The 20,774-nt window shown below is 34.4% G+C and overlaps 1 protein-coding gene across 1 annotated transcript in view; it reads right to left on the bottom strand.

Annotated features, from left to right (window-relative positions):
• Positions 1–1,986: 1,986 nt before the first annotated feature.
• LOC105302459 (protein prune homolog 2-like) overlaps positions 1,987–20,774 on the bottom strand; it is a gene marked incomplete at its 3' end in the record, with an annotated part of 28,221 nt that continues 9,433 nt past the window's right edge. The window contains exons 5-7 of the mRNA XM_011375501.1: positions 18,733–18,987; positions 4,556–4,708; positions 1,987–2,081 (exon numbers count right to left, since the gene is read on the bottom strand). Of these exons, the coding sequence (XP_011373803.1) occupies positions 1,987–2,081; positions 4,556–4,708; positions 18,733–18,987 (503 nt within the window). The remainder of the gene's footprint in view (positions 2,082–4,555; positions 4,709–18,732; positions 18,988–20,774) is intronic.

Raw genomic sequence — 20,774 nt, forward strand, 5'->3', positions numbered from 1 at the left:
AGGAATGCTGAAATATAATCGAGTATGAGCAAGGACTGGGAAAACGCTATTGTATCACGGGATGAGCTAGGGAGAAAACTAAACTCTTCCCTTAACTTGGGGATTTTTCCAACTGACAGATTAAATAAATAATGTGCAATTTCTCTTTCAAAGAAGATATAGAAAGTTACTAAGTTACTTTGCCATTTTTCAGTCATCTTTAATATTCCCATTATGCACAAGTAAAAAGTTGTCATTCAGCTGATTAAAACATAATCTGTGTACTCTTCTTTATATGTACAAATGTTCTCCCTCTTCCCAGAAGATCATACAGCACTTCCAAAGATATACTTAACTGCCTGATTAATTACTGGCCCTCTATATAAATTACTGTCAAGATTATGGTGATGATTTTATCACTTTTTCAGCTTGATAAACATTTACAGTTTAACATCTGATAAAGCCATTTATATAACCCTATAATATAAATGAAGGTGCATTAAAGCTCTGGTAAGTCTATAATAATAATAGCCTTAAAGTAATTTGCTAACTACAGACAGTTCCCTAAGCAATTACAAGGCACTCTGTTAATTTAGAGAGGAATTCTAAACAAAGCATTTAAAACCTAATAAGATGCCATTAAATGAGGGAGACAAGGGAGCAGGGTAAGAGAAAGAAAACCCTAAGGCTTGAACTAGGGGAAATGATTCTCAGAGCTACTGACCCTTGCAAGATCCGCGTTTTCCTTGGATTTTTAGACACAAAACAAATTTCTAATTGAAGGTGATTATCTAGTTACTACATCCCAAATTGCGTGTATTTATCGTATTGAGTCACAGCAACATCTAATTACAAGGAGTATTTATCAATTTGAAAGTCCAAGGAAACAGCAGAATCTCTACATACAATAAGAATGTGCTCCGTAAAGTATGAGACGCTACATAACCACTGAGTGTGATTACCGTTAGGGACACCAGTCTGCCTCCTGGTGCCATTAGAGATCTGTAGGCTGAATTATAATGCCAATCGACTGGGAATGAATTTTACAAAGAAATCACAGAAAATAATACGTGGTTCGTTCTTGGGTTTTTGAGGTGTTGACACCCATATGCAGGCCTGCTATTCTCTAGAAGTATATAGAGAATATATATATTCTCTATATATAGATATATAGAGATATAGATATAGATATAGTCACCACCACCATGAGAAAAAAAAAAAGTATAGCAACATATAATTCTAAAAGCAGAAAGATAAATTCTTATAGTGCAAATTTTATCTCCGTTAAGTGTGAATCAAGAGCTCAGTGCCTCAAAGGTGGATTAGTTGGATCAAGGCAATGTAACAGTAAAGAACTATGCAGACTTCTGCATGGTAAAAGTATGCCTTTGTAATATATAATTCCCATTAGTTGGGTTAATTGAGATTAACGTACAAGTCATTGAAAAACCCCCAAAGTAGACAAAAGATAATTTACCAAGGAAACACACAAAGACAAGAAGAGTAGCATTCTACTCTGAGTCAAAATTTGAAGTATTGGAAGTACGGTCTGATTAATACTTGAGCTGTCACCACTGATTACCAAAATGACATGCATGCAAACAGCTTACAAAGGCCAAAGGACAACCTGTTTTCTTAGAAAAGTTCTATGCAAAATGCGGATTGTGCACATTAAAAAACAGGAGTGAATGCAGTCGCATATATAATCATTATCAAACAGGTTATACATACACACACACATGTGAGTGGGTTTTAGGTATTTTACTGAGAAGAATCAAACAGCACTCATCTTAGGAATCTAGGTTTGGTGTTTTTCATTGACTTAGCATAATATTTTCACCCCAAATAACCAAATAACATCCTGCATTCCTAATCGAATATATCACAAAGAAGCATTCACAGCAAAAGGTTAACATTGACTTATGTGGTAGAGAAAGTTGTATTCCAGTTGTCCAGACTGCAATTGTGTAAAATCTATCATTGCCGAAAAAGGATTCCCACCCTTACCTCGAGGGTCATGTTCACAGTACTAATGGCCACTTTTATTTCTCCATCTGACAGTTCCTTTAGATCCTTCAGCATTGCCTGTTCAGTACTTAAACCTGTGGATGAGAGGGAAAAGCAGTATGTTATACTTGGGGAACTTTTTTTTGCTAATATCAAGGGATGATTATTTAAAGAATTTATCCTGTTAATTTCAACATTTTTTCCTTCTTATATTGCTTTTATCCATAACAAACACACACATATTAAGGCAAAAATCACATTAGTGACAATATGTGCATCAGTATTCCAGCAGGAAAAAATAATTCACCCCTCATAATCCAAAAGAAGATTCTTTAATGGCCAGACATTTACAGAGATATGGGCAGGACTGAGAGAGTGAATAAAAGATTGTGAGCATCCAAAGCTTAGCAAAGGGACAAGAGCAGGAAACAGAGATATGGACCTGCATAAGAGGAGCCTCCAGAGCTCCAGCACTCCAGATCAGGAAGGGAGCAGGGAGGAAATACTCCTCTCTTTCCCGCAACCCCCACATCCCATGTGTTGCTAATTCTTCTCATTGACCAAACCCAACCGGAAGCCAATAATCAGGGAGCACAGAAGTTTAAATACTCAGGGCTCAGCCTCTGAAGGCCCAGAGCATACAAGGGCAGAGAATGGAGTCGGGGAGGTGGGCAAATGAAGAAAAACTAGCATAACCATGCAACCTAGCCAAATAATATCTAAGAAGGCCAAAATTTGCTTTTAGGCTACATTTAGGTAAGCCTGCATGTTTTCTAGTACAATTTTATTAAAAATGCATGTTATAAATGTTATAAATGTGACCCATAAAGCTGTCATAATTATGTTGGTCGCCCTTGTAATAGACTCTGGTAATAGAAGCTATTGAATTACTTAAATGGTGGGAGGAATAATCCAGAAAGGTAAAATTATCCAGAACTGCATATTTTTAGTCAGCTGACCAACGTGCTTCAATAAAATCTATGGCCGAAAAACAGGACCTTTCCTGTTTCTGTCTTGACTTTTAATCTTCACTCCAGGTTATTAGATCTGATTAGCACTAGCCTTTTGGGAAAGACCCATAATAAAGCCCAGCAAAGTACATATATCCTTCCCAGATCCATGTTAAGATGCCAGAGTCAACCACTTGCCCTCTCAACTTGGAACACCGTCAATCACAGCAGTCTGGGGAAACAGGCAGATTCTAAATATTTTTCCTTGACTCAAAGATTGAGTCATGCTGCAGCATAAAATGATTTATAGAATACACTGTGATATTAAAATTTTGGTCTCATTTTGAAAATGGATAACAAAATGCATAGCATCACACAAGTATACATACCTGCACATCCACAAATGTGCATTTGTAACAGAAGGTGTGGCAGATGCACAGCATCCCACACACGTTTCCTCGGACGTTCCCATCACACAGAATGGTGCTCAGCCACTAGCACCTGCGCCTCTTTTCTTGAGGGCTTTCTCTGACCACCAGAGCTCTTTCTAGAAGAATTAACATCACCTGGGACTAACTAGCCCTCAGTATTCCAGTGGTATGTTGATAAATGTTTAGCAACCAGCAAGAAAATCTGATTCATAGTATTTGACAGTTTCTCTGGTGTCAATACTTCTACAGTAGATGATCTCAAGCTGCTAACCCAACATCAACCAATTCACACAATTCCTGAAAATTTAATAATCAGCTCTTGGAGCTCAGATGAACAAGTTTCAACATACCACTGCACCCCTCGGGTGGGGTGATGCTGATGTGAAATTTTACGCTCTTTCCCAGAGTTCCCTAGTGGGATGAAGGCCTGGTTTCCAATGGAAGCTTGGAACTTGCTGGATCAAGCAAGGTGTTTGCTGGGGTCAGCTCTCAAATAGCCTGCTTTCCCTGAGGCTTTACCCCTGGGAAATCCCAAACTAAGGGAGAAAGCTGTTTGCATTTAAATCCTGGCCTGGCCACTTGCCAGTTGTGTGTGTGATGACGGAAAAGCAGATGCCTCTCGGCACTTCAGTTTTCTCATCTGGAAATTTGGGATAATAATAGCACCTAACACAGTTGTCATGAGGACTTAGTGAGATAATCCATCAAAACCTGTGTATATTAGGCATTCAATGAATTGTAGCTATTTATTATTATTATTATAAAACAATTCAGGAAATCAACTGTCTTTATAAAGCCTAGACCTGGAGAACTATTTTATCTGCTTAGCTGTCTTCTCTCATTTTTTTCTAAAAGTCATTGATTTATGAAACCCCATTGTGCTTGACATTGCTCTTGCCACATTCTCAAAATAGAACCCTCTCAGCACAGAGATATCATGTCATGAAGCATCCAGGGTGTGTATTGGATGGGTGAATTAACCACACATCTGGACACGAAGGCCTCAGAGGGAAGTCTGCAGTACAGGGAGTCTGCTTCCAGGTGAGCCAACATTACATGCCTGAAAACCTTCCATAAGCATGAACAATCAAGAAGAAAGCAAAGACACAATCAATTTACCATTCAGGGCCTGGCAACACTCCATACCACAAACCAACTCTATTTGGAAGCTGGGGGACAGTCACTCACCCTGAGCACTGAATTGGCTCTCTTGTAGGACGTTGATAATGTCCTCTCTTGGAGGCAGGCTGGGATATTTTTCTTCCAGGATACAAAGAATTTCTTCCTGCTTCTCTGAGATCTTTTTGGATTCCATGGTCATGTATTTGAAAAGGATGCTACCTAAAAGGCATGAATAAAAACGGCTTTAACCTTCCAGCCAAACCAGGAAGGGGGCAAGGAAAAGCAATGTTTACTGGCCTCTCTATCTATGCTTCCACTTCCAGTTTCTTGCCTGGACCAGAGGCTTCCACAGTGTAGCATTCAAGAGGCAATTTTTAGAAAATCGTTCAAATACCATCGGCCCTGCCTCATTATTCTCCAGGTATTAATCTCCATAACTTAACTGACTATAGCGCACTCTGTGACACAGAGTTATTGGATAGAGGAATAAAATGTATAGTTTCCCTTCACCCCACATAAACACACAAAAATGATATATGTTGGTTTTAAATAATTTAAGAATGGAAGTTAATGGCAAACTATTTCAAAACATTAAATGTTATTTACTATCTTCCTTCAATATTCCATTTAAGAGACCTCAGAGAGGACTGTTCTTACCTACTGCATTACTGATTTCACATATAAACTTCCTCCTTTGAACAACTAAATTGTATAGTCTCACTGTCGGTAGCAAAAAAAACCTGACAAGGTGGTGAACCCGGAATCCATTCCCAATTTTCCAGGCACCACACAATTTTGAAGTTATTCACTATTATTTAATTATAACAATTCACAAGCTAGGTCTAAATCATAGGTTTCCATTAAAAAGTCATTTGCCGGTATTAGGAATGACCAGCCTCTCATTAACTCCTGGAATTTCTATGCATAATCTCAGTTTGAAAAGAAGGAGTTACCACCTGTCACACCCCCTTCCTCTGCATCCTGAGCTCAGACTAACATGGAGTCATAGAAAAAAGAGAATTTTTGCTTGATGATGATTTATTAATCTCTCAAAAAATTCCAAACCTATTAATTAATCAAGATGTCACCATCTCTCTAGCTTTCAGTGTGGCCTTAATAATAGTCATGGGAGGCTGAGGTGGAAAAAAAAGAGGTAAGAATGTAGGAGAAATGGAGTGGTGAGTGAAGGAAAACTAAGACATAGGACATTGACATCTACCCTGAGACCTATAGAACCTAGAGATTAGATGTACATTCACCATTAAAACATTCTGAAAAAAAAACCCCAAGCAAGTCATCTGGTCTCTCTGTTCCCACTTGCCCAATTTTAAAACAGAAATAACACTGCTTTCCTAGCCTATGAGGTTATACTGAGAATCAATTAATATAAACATTATAATGAAAAGTAAATATTGTTAAATACATTTAAAGTATTTCACTCATTCATTCCTTCAGCAAATAGCTATTGAGTACCTACTAGGGGCCAAGCACTGTGCTAGATGCTAAAGATTCAAGACTAGGATAGAGATAGCCTTGCCCCTGATGCTCATGGTAGTTTGAGAGTTAAAGATAAGTAAATACATAAATTTTCAACATAACGAGGATAAGAAGTATCACTGGGGAAATACACAGTACTCTGAATCTAGGCCAGAATTTAGGTTTTCCTTTCCTAGAAAAAGTTTCCTAGAGAGAGTTAACCTAAGCAGAGACTTCAAGGATAACTAGATACTGAAGGCGAAGGCAAGGTAGGAGGGAGATTGCGACCCAGGCAGATCGTGTGCAAAGGCACTGAAGTGAGAGAGGATTTGGCCAGTTCAAGGAATAGAAAGCAGTTAATGAGAGCCAGAGAGTATGATTTTAGGGGGAAAATGTTGAAAAATTAGGTTGGAGAAGTAGACAGAGGCTAGGTCATAAAGGGCCTTACAAGCCATCTTAAAGTTTGCCTTTTATATTCAAAGGGAAATAAGGAGACATTAAAAAGTTTTAAGCAGGGAGAGGTAACATTCCCAAATTTGTTTTATAAGAATCACTCTGGAAACTATGCAGAGAATGAATTAGACAAGGCATATCAGGAGGATTAGTTAGAAGACTGTTTTAGATGAGAACTAAGGAAGGAGCAGTCAGTATGCAGAAAATTGAACCGTTCAAGATAAATTATTATTTGAAAGTAGGAAGTAGCCAATTTGATTCTGAGTTTACCCCTTGCTCTAGCAATTTCTGACATAAAATCCAAAACTTTTTTTCTCTTGAGTTATTTATTTCTTAAGTTAGAGTATACACCAAGTCCAACCAGAGTATAATGGGCACAAGGCTGTGACTATTGTTACATTACATTAAGAAAATAGCTTTTCATATTGCATTTCAACTGCAGTAACACTATTCAGAAAAGAACAAGTCCCCTCTAGCAAAGCTGCCTATAAATAAAGGATTTTAGAGGCCGTTTCCCTCAAAGATTCTAAGGTTTTTTTTTAAGCGACTCCTTGATTCAAAGAATAGTCCCTGGCCCCAGGAAGAGAAGTCCTGCCAGAGGATAGGGATTTTTCCCCTCTTTGTTAAGGCAATGGTGAATCTGAATTTTGAAAAAGGTCTTCATCTGCTTCTGGCTCTGACAGACTACCATTGTACCAAGAACAAAGAAAAATGCTGGATAAAATTTAAAAAAAAAAAAAATTGTGAAGTCATCAGTTATCCAGGTGACTATCTTAGAATCTAAGATTCTGGAGAGAAAGTAAGTACATAGAGGTGAACTTAACATATGATGTTGCTTTTCTCCTCACAGTACTTGCTAATTCATAAGTTGTAGCCAAAGAGTTGAAAGCGTTAGCAGTGCTAACAGTAGTTTCACAGAAGTAGAGAGACAAAAATTGGAGTCTAGGACTCTCCACAGAGATGGAGTCTTGGTTAAATAACTCAGGTTTTGAAATGGTTCCTTTGCAGAGCTAAGTCCTGGAATAGAAGCTGGAAAACTATAGTCTAAGGGGCAAATCTGGTCCACTGCTTGTTTTTACAAATAAAATGTTATTGGAACACAACCATGCTTATTAATTTACATATTGTTATGGATGCTTTTGTGCTTCAATGACAGGACTAAGTAGTTTAAACTGACAGCACAGGCCTACAAAGCCTAAAATATTTACTATCCGGCCCCATGCAGAAAAAGTTCGCTGAATCTTGCCAGAAACAGAGTAGTCTTTATAAAGACTGAAATCCTGATTTGAATCAGCTCAAACACAAAACAGATTAAGCTTATTTGACTCTTCTAACTGCCTTTAAGGTATGAAAGCAAATCCTGTCTAGAGCAAAAGATTTCATCATATATAGTTTTGTCATCTCTATATTTTTTATATATGTTATTCGGCAATCGATAAAAAAATTACCAGACATAAAGAAAAAAAATAACTGAAGAATTATAGTAGAGAATTAGAATCTATAAATAAAATATTCAAAAGAATTTTAAAACTGACAATTTAATAACAATTTAAGAACTCAAAAATGTGTTTAAGAACAGATTAGACAAACTAAAGAAAAGATTAGTGAACTGAAAAATATGTCAAGAAAATAGCCATGTAAAACATGGAGAGAAAAAGGGATAAAAAATATATACAGTAGATCATAAGAGACACAAAGGACATGAAAAGGTCTAATATATATGTAATAGGAGTTGTCCTTTGAGAGGAGAGAGAGAATGGGGCTGAAATAATATTTGAAAAGTCAATGGCCAATCAGTTTTCAAAGTTAATGAAAAATAATACTCTAATTTTTAAGATAAATAAGAACTCAAATCAAGATCAATGCAAAGAAAAAAAAGCTCTATGCACATGACAAAACTGATAAAATTACAGAGAAAAAAATAATTTAAATCAATCAGCGTAAAAAGACATTATTGTCAAGGGAACTACAATAAAACAGAGCTGACCTCATTTAAATGATGAAAGTCAGAAGACAAGGGAATTGTACGTTCAAAGTTCTGATATAATATAATTGCTGCTCTAGAATTCTATAGTAAATGAAAACATATGAAAAAAATGAAGGCAAAATAAAAACTTTTTCAGAAAAACAAACTGGAAGTATTTGTCACAAGAAGACCCAGGCAGAGGAAAATTATTACAGATGGAAGCAAAGAAATGCAGAAAGGAAAAAAAAAACTGGAGAGTGTAAATCTGTGAGATAAAAATCAATATTCAGTGTATAAGACAATTATAATATCAATGGAGTTTAAAATATATGTGTAATTTAAATATATTTCAATGGTAACAAATTGCAGAAGGAACTAAGTAGAGATAAATTGTTCTAAGGTTCTTGGATTATCAGGGAACTGGTTAAAATATCAATTTATATGAGATTTTAATTGTATGTTGTAATTTTTACTGAAACTACTAAAAGAATTCATAACTAACAAGCCAATACAGAGAAATGTAATGGCAAAAATAGTTATTTAGCATAAGCTCAGTAAAGAAATGAAAAGAAAAGGGGATAACGTGAGACAAATAGAAAACAAATAGCAAAATGAAAAATTTAAACCCAAATATAAGAGCAATTACATTAAATGTAAAGAAACAATTACTGTTTAGTGGGTATAGAGTTTCAATGTTGCAAAATGAAAAAATGCTAGAGATCTCTTGCAGAACAATGTATATATACTTAACACTACTAAACTATATGATTAAAAATGGTTAAAATGGTAAATTTAATGTTATGTGTTTTTTACCAAAATAAAAAAGAGACAAAGTACTTCAATTTAAAGACAAAAATTATCATACTAAATTTTAAAACCATACTGTTCATAAAAACACATAAATGTGATATGTAAAGATTGACAGTAAAAGGATAGAAAACGATATAACATTGACATAATATACTAATAGCAAGTAGACTACGAGACAAGAAGGATTGCTTGAGATTAAAACAAATATTTCTTTATTATTAAAAGGTCAACCCTCAGGAAGATATATCAATCCTAAATTTATATGTGCTAATAACATAGCTTCTAAATACATAAAGTGAAAATTGACAAAGCTAGATGAAGAAAGAGATAAATACACAATGGGAAACTTTAACAGACCTCTCAGCAACTCTAAGAACTAGTAGAAAAAAAATCTATGAAGAGGTAGAATAGTTGAGTAATATGAGTAACGAATGACCTAACTGACATATATTGAACATCGTTATCGACAATGGCAGGTTATGCTTTCTTTTCTAGTATAAATGAAACATTTACCAAAACTAACCATCTGTTGAGGCATCAATCAAGTCTTAACAAATTTCAAAACATTGCAATCACAGAGTTATATCCTGTTGCCACCATAAAAATAGTCTGAAAATCATAACAAAACAAAAACTAGAACATTCCCAAATTTTTTTAAATTAATGCACTTCCAAATAACTCATGGTAAAGAAATCACAATGTAAATTAGAATATATTTTAATTAAATTATAAAGAAAATATGACATTTAAACTTGTGGGATGCAACTATGACTGTGCTCTGAGAAAATTTTATATCCTCAAAAGCATAAGATGTTAAAAGAAAACCCAGAAAATGCAGCTAAAAAATACAAAAGCAAGGATGTAATAGATAAAAGCAAAACTTAAAGATATAGGAAAAAAACACATATGAATAAAGTTTATAAAACAAAAAGTTGGCTCTAAAAAAGATAATATAAAGAGTTTTGAAAGCTGTCAAGAAAAACAAAGACTGAGAGAAGGGGTAATTTACCAATATTAGGAATGTAATAATGAAATAGTACAGGTTCTACTGACGTTTAAAAGGTAAGTACAACTTTATTTTAATAGATTTTAAAATTTAGAGGAAGTAAACACTTCCAGAAAAAACTTAACCTGCCAAAGCTGGGAGGAAAAGAAGTTAAAAATATGGATGTTTCTATTTTCATTTAAAACCAAATCCATAATTTAATATCCATAGTTCTAACATTTAAAAAAAGAAATATACTAATTTTACACAAAATCTTCCAAAGAATAAAAAAAAAAGAACACTTCCCAACTTATTTTCTGAATCTAGCATTGTCTTGACACCAATACTCAATAGGGACAATAAGAAATAAGAATTAGAGGCAAATCTCTCTCATAGGTACAGATGCAAAGATTTTTTAAACTAGTCCCAGATCAAATTAACAATATATAATAGGATATTGTGTAGTCACCAGGTAGGGATTTCCTAGGAATTAAAGAGCAAATTAACATTCAAAACTTAATCAATGTAACTCACTATGTTAATAGAATAAAAGAGAAAAAAATCATGATTATCTCAATAGATGTCACTTAGTAAAACCACTTGATAAAATCCAAGATTTAATCACTATATAAAAATCTCAGCCAAGTAAAATAGAAGACAACATCATTAATTGACAAAGGGCATTTATAAAAACCAAATAAAGAAAGCAAACATTATATTTGTGAAGTATTGAAGGCTTCCACTTTAAATCTGAAACGAGACAAGGATGCCTGATATTACTATTTCCATTCAGCACTACACTGTGAATCACAGCCAGAGCAATAGGCAAGCAAAAGAAGTAAACAATATAAGTAAAGGAAAAAAGAAATAAAAAGTCTTCATAGATGATATGTTTGTGTATGTAAGAAACTCAAAGAATCTATAAATGAGCTTAAAAATAGTAAGTAAATTTAGCAAGATTGCTAGATATGGTTAATAACACAAAATCTGTATCTGTAAACAGTCACAATTGGAAAATCAAATTTAAAAATTCAAAAAAAAAAAAACTACTAGAATCAAAATATAAGATAATTAAGAACAAATTTCACAAAAATGTGCCTGGCTTATAGTCAAACCAAGAATCCAGCTTTTTTGATTTAAGGATCTTGATCTTAAAATAGATAAAATAGAAAAGGAGTACTCAAAAGTTAACCTAAGAGGGCTTCACTAAACAGAGTACTACAGGATAATTCAGTGATACTGGTTTATAATGAAGTATGACCTGACATTTAGAAAAGAGATGTACTGACATAAATGAAAAAAATAATGAGCATCAAAAAGATGTTCACCATAGACTGAGTTGTTTCTATTGTATAAGAAAGGCTACAGCCCAACTTTATCCAAGGGATTCATCTATAGCAAATTTTTCTTCTTCACATTAGAGACACATTTAGCTACATACTTAGTTACATATCTGTATCAGGATACACAACAGCCAAAGGCACTTCTTAGGAAAATCAAATCTGTTTTCGGATAAAAGTTGATTTAACTTCCAGCAAATTCTGCAGAACTAAGAAACTACTTAAATCCATACACATGTACCCAAAAGTGTCCCAGCTATTCACAGGCCAGGGGGGATTAACAACAAGCAACAAAGAAAGCAATTATAATAAAATAGTAACAAACATTTCATTACATTAGAAAAAAAATCAACCACAATATTCTTTGTTCAAAAGAATGAAGTGAAGGACCACTTGCCAAAAGCAATTGCAGTACATTAATATTAAACATGATCTAATGAAGTCAGAAGTTGTTTGGGGAAAACATTCACCATGATAAAGACATATTCTGCATGATAAATTCTTAGCAGAAAAGAAGGGATTTAAACCTCTTTCCTTATTTCACCTGAAATTGATTCATACTGAAAGAAAAAAAATTAAGGAATGAATAATAGAAAGAGGAAAAGGAGAAAATAGAGAAGGAAGGAGAAAAAAAGATAGAAAATACAACTTAGCTTACATGTTTGCCTGAAAAGGAATAAAAAAGAAGCATGTTATTCAAGTGTTTAATAATCTTATAAATTTAAAATGTCTGAATTTAAAAAGGTTTATCTTTGTATGGCAGAATAAATAATTAACACTCTGAGGTTGAGGAATTGTTCTGGTTTTATATTAGCTGAAAAAAATAATTTCCTTCCCCTACCCCCAATACAAGCTTTTCCTCTTCCTAAGCATAACAAGCAATGTAATTCCCTTTGGACTTTGTAACCATTTCAGGAAATGGATGATTCACTCTTTGGTCAAGAGAAAAAAAAAAACAAAAAACCTGGCTGTGTTCCTTTCCTATTTGACCTCCTTAAAAGGATCTTTTTGAAGCTGTTAGTCCAGGCTACTAAAATAGCAAGGAACTATTTTTTATTAAAGTTCAAATGGGGCTACCATTAGAAAGGAGAGAAATTGTTTCTTAAAACCCAAGGGGATAGTTTTCCACGTCCTGAGCTAAGAACAATTGCTGTTGTTTGTTTCAGTATTCATATTGTGGCTCTGTCAAGGTCTTACACAAATAATGTGCAAGGCCTTTTGAGTGAAGCGTGGTCTTGATGAAAACATGCCTGGTTATCAGTGGCTGAAATCTCATCATTGCCAGCTGGTTCCTGGAAACGCGCGCGCACACACACACACACACACACACACACACACACACACACATACACACACACACACACTCCCCCAATGTGATGATCCAGCACTTTAAGGGACCTTAAATTTGGCATTAATCCCCTAGTATACATCTCTGGGGAAATAAAAAAACATATAAGTTGAGTCTGGCAGGTCAAAAGTAATTGTTCGCTTTTGGCACAAGCCCAGGGCATAACCAAACACCGATGTTAGGCCACTGTGACTATAAAAAGTGACTTTTAGATAGATCAAGCTGCAGCTTATCTGAAAATGATAACAACAAGATCTTAGAAGCAGACAGGAGGGAGAAGAGGAGGAAGAGGAGGTGATGACAAAGAAAGGAGGGCAGGAGAAAGAAAAAGAGAATAGATAAACACAACAGAAAAATGGCAGTGGGGAGGAGACGAAGGTGTGAAAAGACACATTTCCAAAAATCAGGGTCATTTATGATCTCATCCTCTAAGACAAATAATTTCTTATACAAATAATTAGAAAATAATCTACGTTAAGTAAATCTGTGCTTTTCCTGATGGAAATTATGCTAACATTCTGTATCCTGCAATTTCTAAATTAAAGTTATGTCCTATCAAAAGACAACAGCAAGACCTAACTATTATAAGAAGTATTAACTTAAGAAAATGCAAATTATTTCAACTTCACTGAATCCCCTACAAAGTCTGAACTGAACACACACTGGCTGTGGCTGAGTCACCTGTTGACATTTATCCATACGTGTCCTGCCAGGGCCCAGAAGATACAGCGACAGAGGAGACTGTTAGAGAAACATAGCAGGCTATTTCTATACTGGCAACATGATACCTACTTCTAATGGGTACATAAATGATCTTTTAATCAAATCCATAATAATACGATTCTACCTCAATATTTGAATGCAGTATTATCCCATAAGACAAACAATTTGACATACAGCTATAGCAAGTATAAGACTACAAAAGATTCTGATATGACTGAATTTAAATATTTATTTCCTATATTTAGAGAAAAACATCAACATGTATACAAAAGAAATTCAGAACAGAAAATAATGTTACTAGACTGAAGACAATATTGATTAAAACAATTCCCATACACTGATTGAGAAGTGGGAAGCATCTGACACACTATGCCCAGTTCCTGTATAAACCACTATTACATGCATTGGAGGACGTCTCTGATATTATCAAATGTCTTTTCAAGAAGACTGATGCAAGACTGACGCAAGGAAAAAATACTTTAGACTTAGATTTTTTTTAATGCGGAAATGATATATGTGTTTGCTTTAGTAATAATATAAATATTACAATTAATTACAATTTCCACTTTCTATTGGTTCTAGAAAGCTCATATCCAGTTTCAAATTGAACACTATTTTTACTCCTTGTTTTTATTTATTTATTCATTCATTCATTCATTCATTCATTCATGGTGACATCGGTTAACAAAATCCAATAAGTTTCAGCTGTACATTTTAACAGTAAGGCATATATAAATCTACACTGCATGTTCACCTCCCATAGTTAGATTTCTTTCTGTCACCACATATTTGATTCTCTTTACCCCATCTATCTCCCCTCCCCCCACCCCTTACCCTCTGGTAACCACTAGTCTATAGTCCATGTTCATGAGTCTCTGTTTGTTTATCCTGTTCATTTGTTGCTTTTAGGTTTATATCCCACATATAAGTGATATCATGTGATTTTCAACTTTTTCTGTCTGGCTTATTTCGCTTAGCATGATTATCTCGCAGTCCATCCACGTTGTCGCAAATGGCAGTATTTCATCTCTTCTTATGGCTGAGTAATATTCCATTGTATATAACTCCTTCAGTTTTTAAATTCTATCTTGATCTTATTCCCTTCTCTACATATTTTTATGTTTCCCAACCCTGACAATTTTTCTATTTTATTACATTTGTATGCATTTATTATATTTGCATAAGTAATTTCAAATTTTCTATGTAGGGATGAAGGATATAATAATAAAATAAATTAATAATAGATAGATGATAGATAATTGACCTATGCAAATAGATATTACATTTACTATAAATGTAGATACATTTAATTCCTGTTATGTATAAAACAGGTGAAACCAATCTGTAAGGTTATGGGTTACACACAGGGGTGATAAAGTATAAAGAAATGCAAGAAAATGTGTGCCATAAAAACCAAAATGCTGGTTTAACCTCTCTTTGGTTAGAGAAGGAGCGAATAGTGAAGAAAAGAGGTACAAATAGGTCATCTTGTTCTATTTCTTTACCTGAGTTATTGTTAAAATGGTGTTGCTTTTGAGATAACTCATTGAACTGTATATTTATGTTATTTTATTCATGTTTTGTATTCATTTCTGTACATGTATTATACTCCGTGAAAGGGTTAAAATGATATATATATGTGTATATATATGTATCATATACATATAATGACAACCAAAAGATGAAGATAAAAATAAATGTTTGCAAAACAGTAAAACAAATTCTACGAGGATTACTAAAAGCTAAAAAGAAAAAAAAAAGATTAATTATTAGAATGAACAATGTCCAAAGTCCAGACATTAAGAATGTTTGAGGGATGGGCTGGAATGCAATGGAAATTAAAATATCATAGCACTAATTGAATCAATTTAGCCATTAAAAAATAGAAAGTATATAAATGATCTTGCAAAATTCATTTTACAACGGTATTTGAGGGTCCTTCGTGTGGCAAGCATAGTTCCAGGCACCAGAGACACAACAGTAGAGCAATGAACAAAACATGTAAGGTCTCTTTTCTCATGAAGTTTACATTCTTCAGTGAGAGATCAAGGGAGAGGACACTAGTGACAGAAAGAAAGATAAGTAGATAGATAGAAACATGCATTCCAGAAGGAGCTTATGTAAATCCTCAAAAGTGGAAAGAGTTGGGCATATTTAAAAGACTGGAAAGCCCTTGCCCCTGGAACACACATGAGAAAAGGAGAAATAGCATGAGATGATTGTAGAGTAGGAGGAGAAAGATTGCGTTTTGGATTGTAAGGGTGGAGTGCTTGAGTTTTGAGTGTGATGGATTTTAAGCAGGGGATTGATATGACCTGATTTATATTTTTAAAAGGTCATTCTGACTACTTCATAGACAATAGATTTTAAGGAGAAAATAGGGCAACAGGCGAGGAGAGACAGAGTGATGGCTTGGACTGGATCACTAGTAGTGATCATGGTGATTTTCTAGATGTCTAGTCAACTGGACTAGATTGTGACCTAAGTAACGGGGTGATTGGCAGTACCTTTTACTGAAATGGGGAAACTGGGATAAAAGCAGTTTTGCAGGTACAGAGAACTAAAGGGTTCCATTACAGACATGAAAAGGTGGTGGCACTAATTAGATATGCATGTGAAGATGTCACATGGGCACCAGATAGGAACCTGGAATTCTAAACATAGGTGACAATTGGAGATACCGGAAGTCACAGCCCAAGTATTATATTTAGTCTCAGAACTAAATGAGGTCAGCGTATAGAGCAAAAAATGCCCAAGACAACGCTGTAGGGTACTGCAATGCTTAGAAGTTGAGCAAAAAAGAACTAACAAACTAAACTAAGAAAGAGCAGGCCCAACTTTTTCAAAATTAAGAAACATTGAAAATTACAATTTTTTTCAACACACCAGGCTAAGAGACATACTTAAGGTGTTCCCCAAGGATTGAGGGGATCAATATCTTGGCACACTTGAAATCCGTTTATAGCACATGAGCTTGCCTTGGCATGAAAGGCAAAGAATAACCAAAGTGATTAAGTATTTAGTTCATAGTAAATTCAGGTATTTTTGGTACAAAGTTCATAATAATATATCCTCCATAGAGTTCTAATTATGAAGCTTTTAAAAACTCTCCAAGTTATGGCTACATAAATATCTAGTCTCACAACATCTGGAATCAGATATTTTTTAAAATTCTGTATGGCAAGGGTGTACATAGCAATTTTGCATTCCATCAAGTCATAGAAAAATGCGTAAAGATATGTTCTAGAAATGTGTGTCAAATTAACGATCATTTGAGCACTCTAAAATATAAAATAACATCATAGTTGTTATAGAGAAAAATCCTTTAGAAAGAGAACTATTCATGTTATGAAAACAAAGAATGCTAAAATTATTTATAAACACATAAGAAATCTCCTTTTGGGTTTGGTATTAATACATGACTGGAAAATTATGAAATCTAAGTTTGAGTTTAGTGAATATGGTAAAGTTCTACTTGATTTTTTTTTTTTATATTTACTAAAGATTCAGAATCTTTTAAAAATCAGCCCATTGCCCTTCTGAACACTTAAGTTGCCTCTTCAGAATCAAACTCCTTGGGTCATCGTCCTTTGTTCCCTCAGTATTGGCAGTACTTCGTCCTCTCACATTCCAAGTTCCAAGTGACAAGGAAGTGATGTCATTATTCTGCTTGCTTCCTAATCCCATTTCAAGCCCACCCTTATGAAAAATCTCTGATGATTAGAAAAACAAATCCTTTGCCATAGCTTTAATTCTTGGTAACTTAGCTAACTAAAACCAAGGTAACTAACCAAAGGGTCTTCATTCTTTCTAATCCCCTAAATCCAAATATCACCATCATCATCGTCATCATCAACAAAATCATCTGTACCAATGTATTACAGTTTCATACTATTTTACTATTTATAGAAAAATCATAATGATGAGCTATTCATTGACTACAATTCTTTCCTGCTAAATAACATGTATTTTTTGAACAATAATCTAAACCTTGAATTTGTGATCAAAATATTCTCTAGTGTTTGCCTGCACTCCACATTTGCACTGTCAAACATCTTCCCTCTTGGCTGAGATCCCCAATTACTTTTATTTTCTTCCTGCCTTGTCACAGAGATAAATGATTTTTACAGATGCCCATAGCTAGAAAAATATTTAAAACAGGTGTACTGGGGCCATTAGTTCTAAAACATTTATAGGAACTATGTAGTGCTTAAACCTTTCCCCCTCCAATTTGTGGTAGAGACAGAGGAAGTGAAGGAAAAAGTCTTGAAAAGAATTGTCAACATTCTCTTGGTCTTCTTCCTTTTTTAATTCTTTCAGCCTGCTAATCACTGTTTTTCACTTTCTTGTGTTAACTATTTCTGAGAAAAATCTATGTCTACCATGTTTAAGAAAAAGTGTCGAAGGGGAAAAAAAAAGAAAAAAGCTTTATACAAAACCTAAAACTGTCCTAAATGAGACAGTACAGAATTTTTGTGGTAATTCTGTGGCACCAAAGTCAACTGACAATTTCCAGCTCAGAAATCATTTTTTGGAAGCCGGGGGCTCCACTGACCAGAGTGAAATAGAGATTAGGAGAATAATTGATGACAGTGTGCTCGAGACCACAGTGCCCAAAGCAGGCTGAGTGAAGACAGAATACAAGATGGGGAGAGAAGGAGGTGACAATGTGTCTATAAAAGTCCATCCTGCACAATATCACCAAATGAAAGGTGCTATTTTGCCATCCAAACATATTATATAAAATAAACAAGCATGTATCAGTATCAAGAGGTATTTTAATATGGGAACATGGAATTCTGACCCATATTCACACTGTTATGGGGCAAGAATTACTCCTGGAAGCTGTGAGACAGCCAGGGGAGCGATCAGCTCCCCAACAGAGGTGCAGCAGTTCCATTTAATATTCTTGTCTAGTGAAACAGCGAAGATCCTTCATGTCTATTTTTAAATGCACATTTTTAATATTCAGTATAATGCTACTCTTTAACAAACTCTTTACTCCCTGCCTCTCTGATGAAGCTTCCCGTGGTCTTTTAAGGGATTGTTAACCCAAGAATGGATCGCACTCTTTCTGCATGAGCAAGTCCAGAGACACTCCATTAAGCCTTCCAGTATTTAATAGAAAGAGTTATCTCTCACCTCTGAGGAGATGAGCCAGCTGCTCGGTGATGAGCTCGGGAGCCTCCTGAAGAATCTCTCTCACGACGAGGGAGGAGGAAGACTCTGGGATCTCGAGCCCAGCATCGCTCTGCTCGACTGGACTAATGACTTTGACAACAGCTGATTCTAAAGTTTTGTCCTCACTGTAAAGCAAATGTAGGAGAGGAGGAGAAAGAGATATGGCACGTTTTCTTACTTTTGGGAATGATTTAATCTCTTCTCCCACACAAATGACTTCCTCACAATAACCAAAAATATGAGTAAGCGTACATGACTCAGAAGAAAAGAAAGTGATTCTATGTGTTTTCACATTTCATTTTAACTAATCACCTCCTTAAGATTCTAAGAGTGTCTTCACACCTCAGCACTTTTATTTTTCATTTAGCTGTTAGAAAACAACGACAACAATAATAATAGCTAACATTTATTGAGCTTCTACTACAGGCCAGATTCTATATAAATGTCTCAGAATATTATCGTGTTTTATACTATAAAATGATCCTATGAAATGAGTTCTTTTAAAATTTCTATTTTATAAATGCAGAAACAGAGGCATGAAGGGGTGAAGAAATTTGTCCAAGGTCACAAAGTTTATAAGTAGACTAGCTTATATTTAAACTCTGATTTAAATTTAAAATCTGGTTCTAAAGCTTGTACATCCAGTCATGGTGCTGAAGGAAAAATACTACCGGCTTATTTACTTCCACAATTATTCTTTTTACATGAGATAGAGTTGGCTTTTATCAAAGGCAGAAAGAAAGATGTGGCTAAAACAAACTTTATTCTTTCTGTCTGCCAAAACCAGAAGAATGGAAGTGAAGGAAAAGAAGATCTTGACCTATTTTTGAAAAGCATTCTATTTCATAAACAATCCCAAAGCCAGTGTTCATAGCTTCAGTCTCAAAATAAGCAAAATTTTTCAATTTTAATTGGTAACAAAACTCTTCCTAAGGTTTCAACTGACACACAAGTTTCATGTGGCTTCTTAAACTGTCTTTTTCCATATCTACCTGCATTTATCGATCTGAATAGGTTAACACATAAATTTAATAAAGAATGTGGTCATCCTGAATATTGATAAATGAAGTCAGTCAAATAACTTACCCATAATTCTCAGCCAGTTATCAATTAATTACTCATTGATAAATATTACTCAAAAAGAATTTCGTGGGTTTCAAACACAATGAGAATAAAAACAGCACCATGCAGATAGATTATTTTGAAAACTCTTTATAATTGAATAAACTGCACAACTGACATTACAACATCTTCATACCTAAATATGCTTTCTAAAAAATAGTTAAATAAAAAAATAGATACTTGTACAGTTTTTATTTCATGTACACTAAAGTCTATTCCACTGGTTAATGTCATCGACGATTAGCAAATTGGCAAAGTATGCAAAAAAACTAACATCTCAAATGACTGAGATGTGTAACTGTGATTCTTCATTCAGTAGCAATAGAGAGTTTATCAAAGGGTATCTTTCTGTTGAGTTGTAAAGTCCTTGAAGGCAGAGAATTTGTCTTATTTCTCTTTATGTATCTTTAGATTCTTGTACCAGTTAGCAATTCTTAAGCAGTTATTGAAGGAGACAGAAGTCTCAAGTTCTAATCCAAAGGCTTCTACTAACTGCATATGGTACCTTGGGTAAGTCATTTGTAACACTAGATGTCAGGATTTTTGTCCATAAAATATGGAGTTCAAACTACATGAACTTAAACAAAACATCATCCTGCTCTCATGGTATAAAATGCTATGAGAGATGAGCCAAAGATCAAATGACTTTTATAGCCCATCTATATAACTTTCCATTTCACTACTGAGATTTTTTTCTTAAGTAACTTTCAGTTTTATTTAGCGTTTAATTTCAATTTTCATTACACATTTTCAGCATCAATATATAGGACAGTTGCATTGCTATAAGAAAGTGGTTGAAATGGTTTAAAATTATAATTTTGGTCAATTTTACAAGAACTTTCCATTCAAAGATGTTATATTTGAAATGCAAAAGTAAAACA

This window comes from Pteropus vampyrus, unplaced genomic scaffold (assembly GCF_000151845.1).
Source record: "Pteropus vampyrus isolate Shadow unplaced genomic scaffold, Pvam_2.0 Scaffold273, whole genome shotgun sequence".
NCBI classification, from domain to species: domain Eukaryota; kingdom Metazoa; phylum Chordata; class Mammalia; order Chiroptera; family Pteropodidae; genus Pteropus; species Pteropus vampyrus.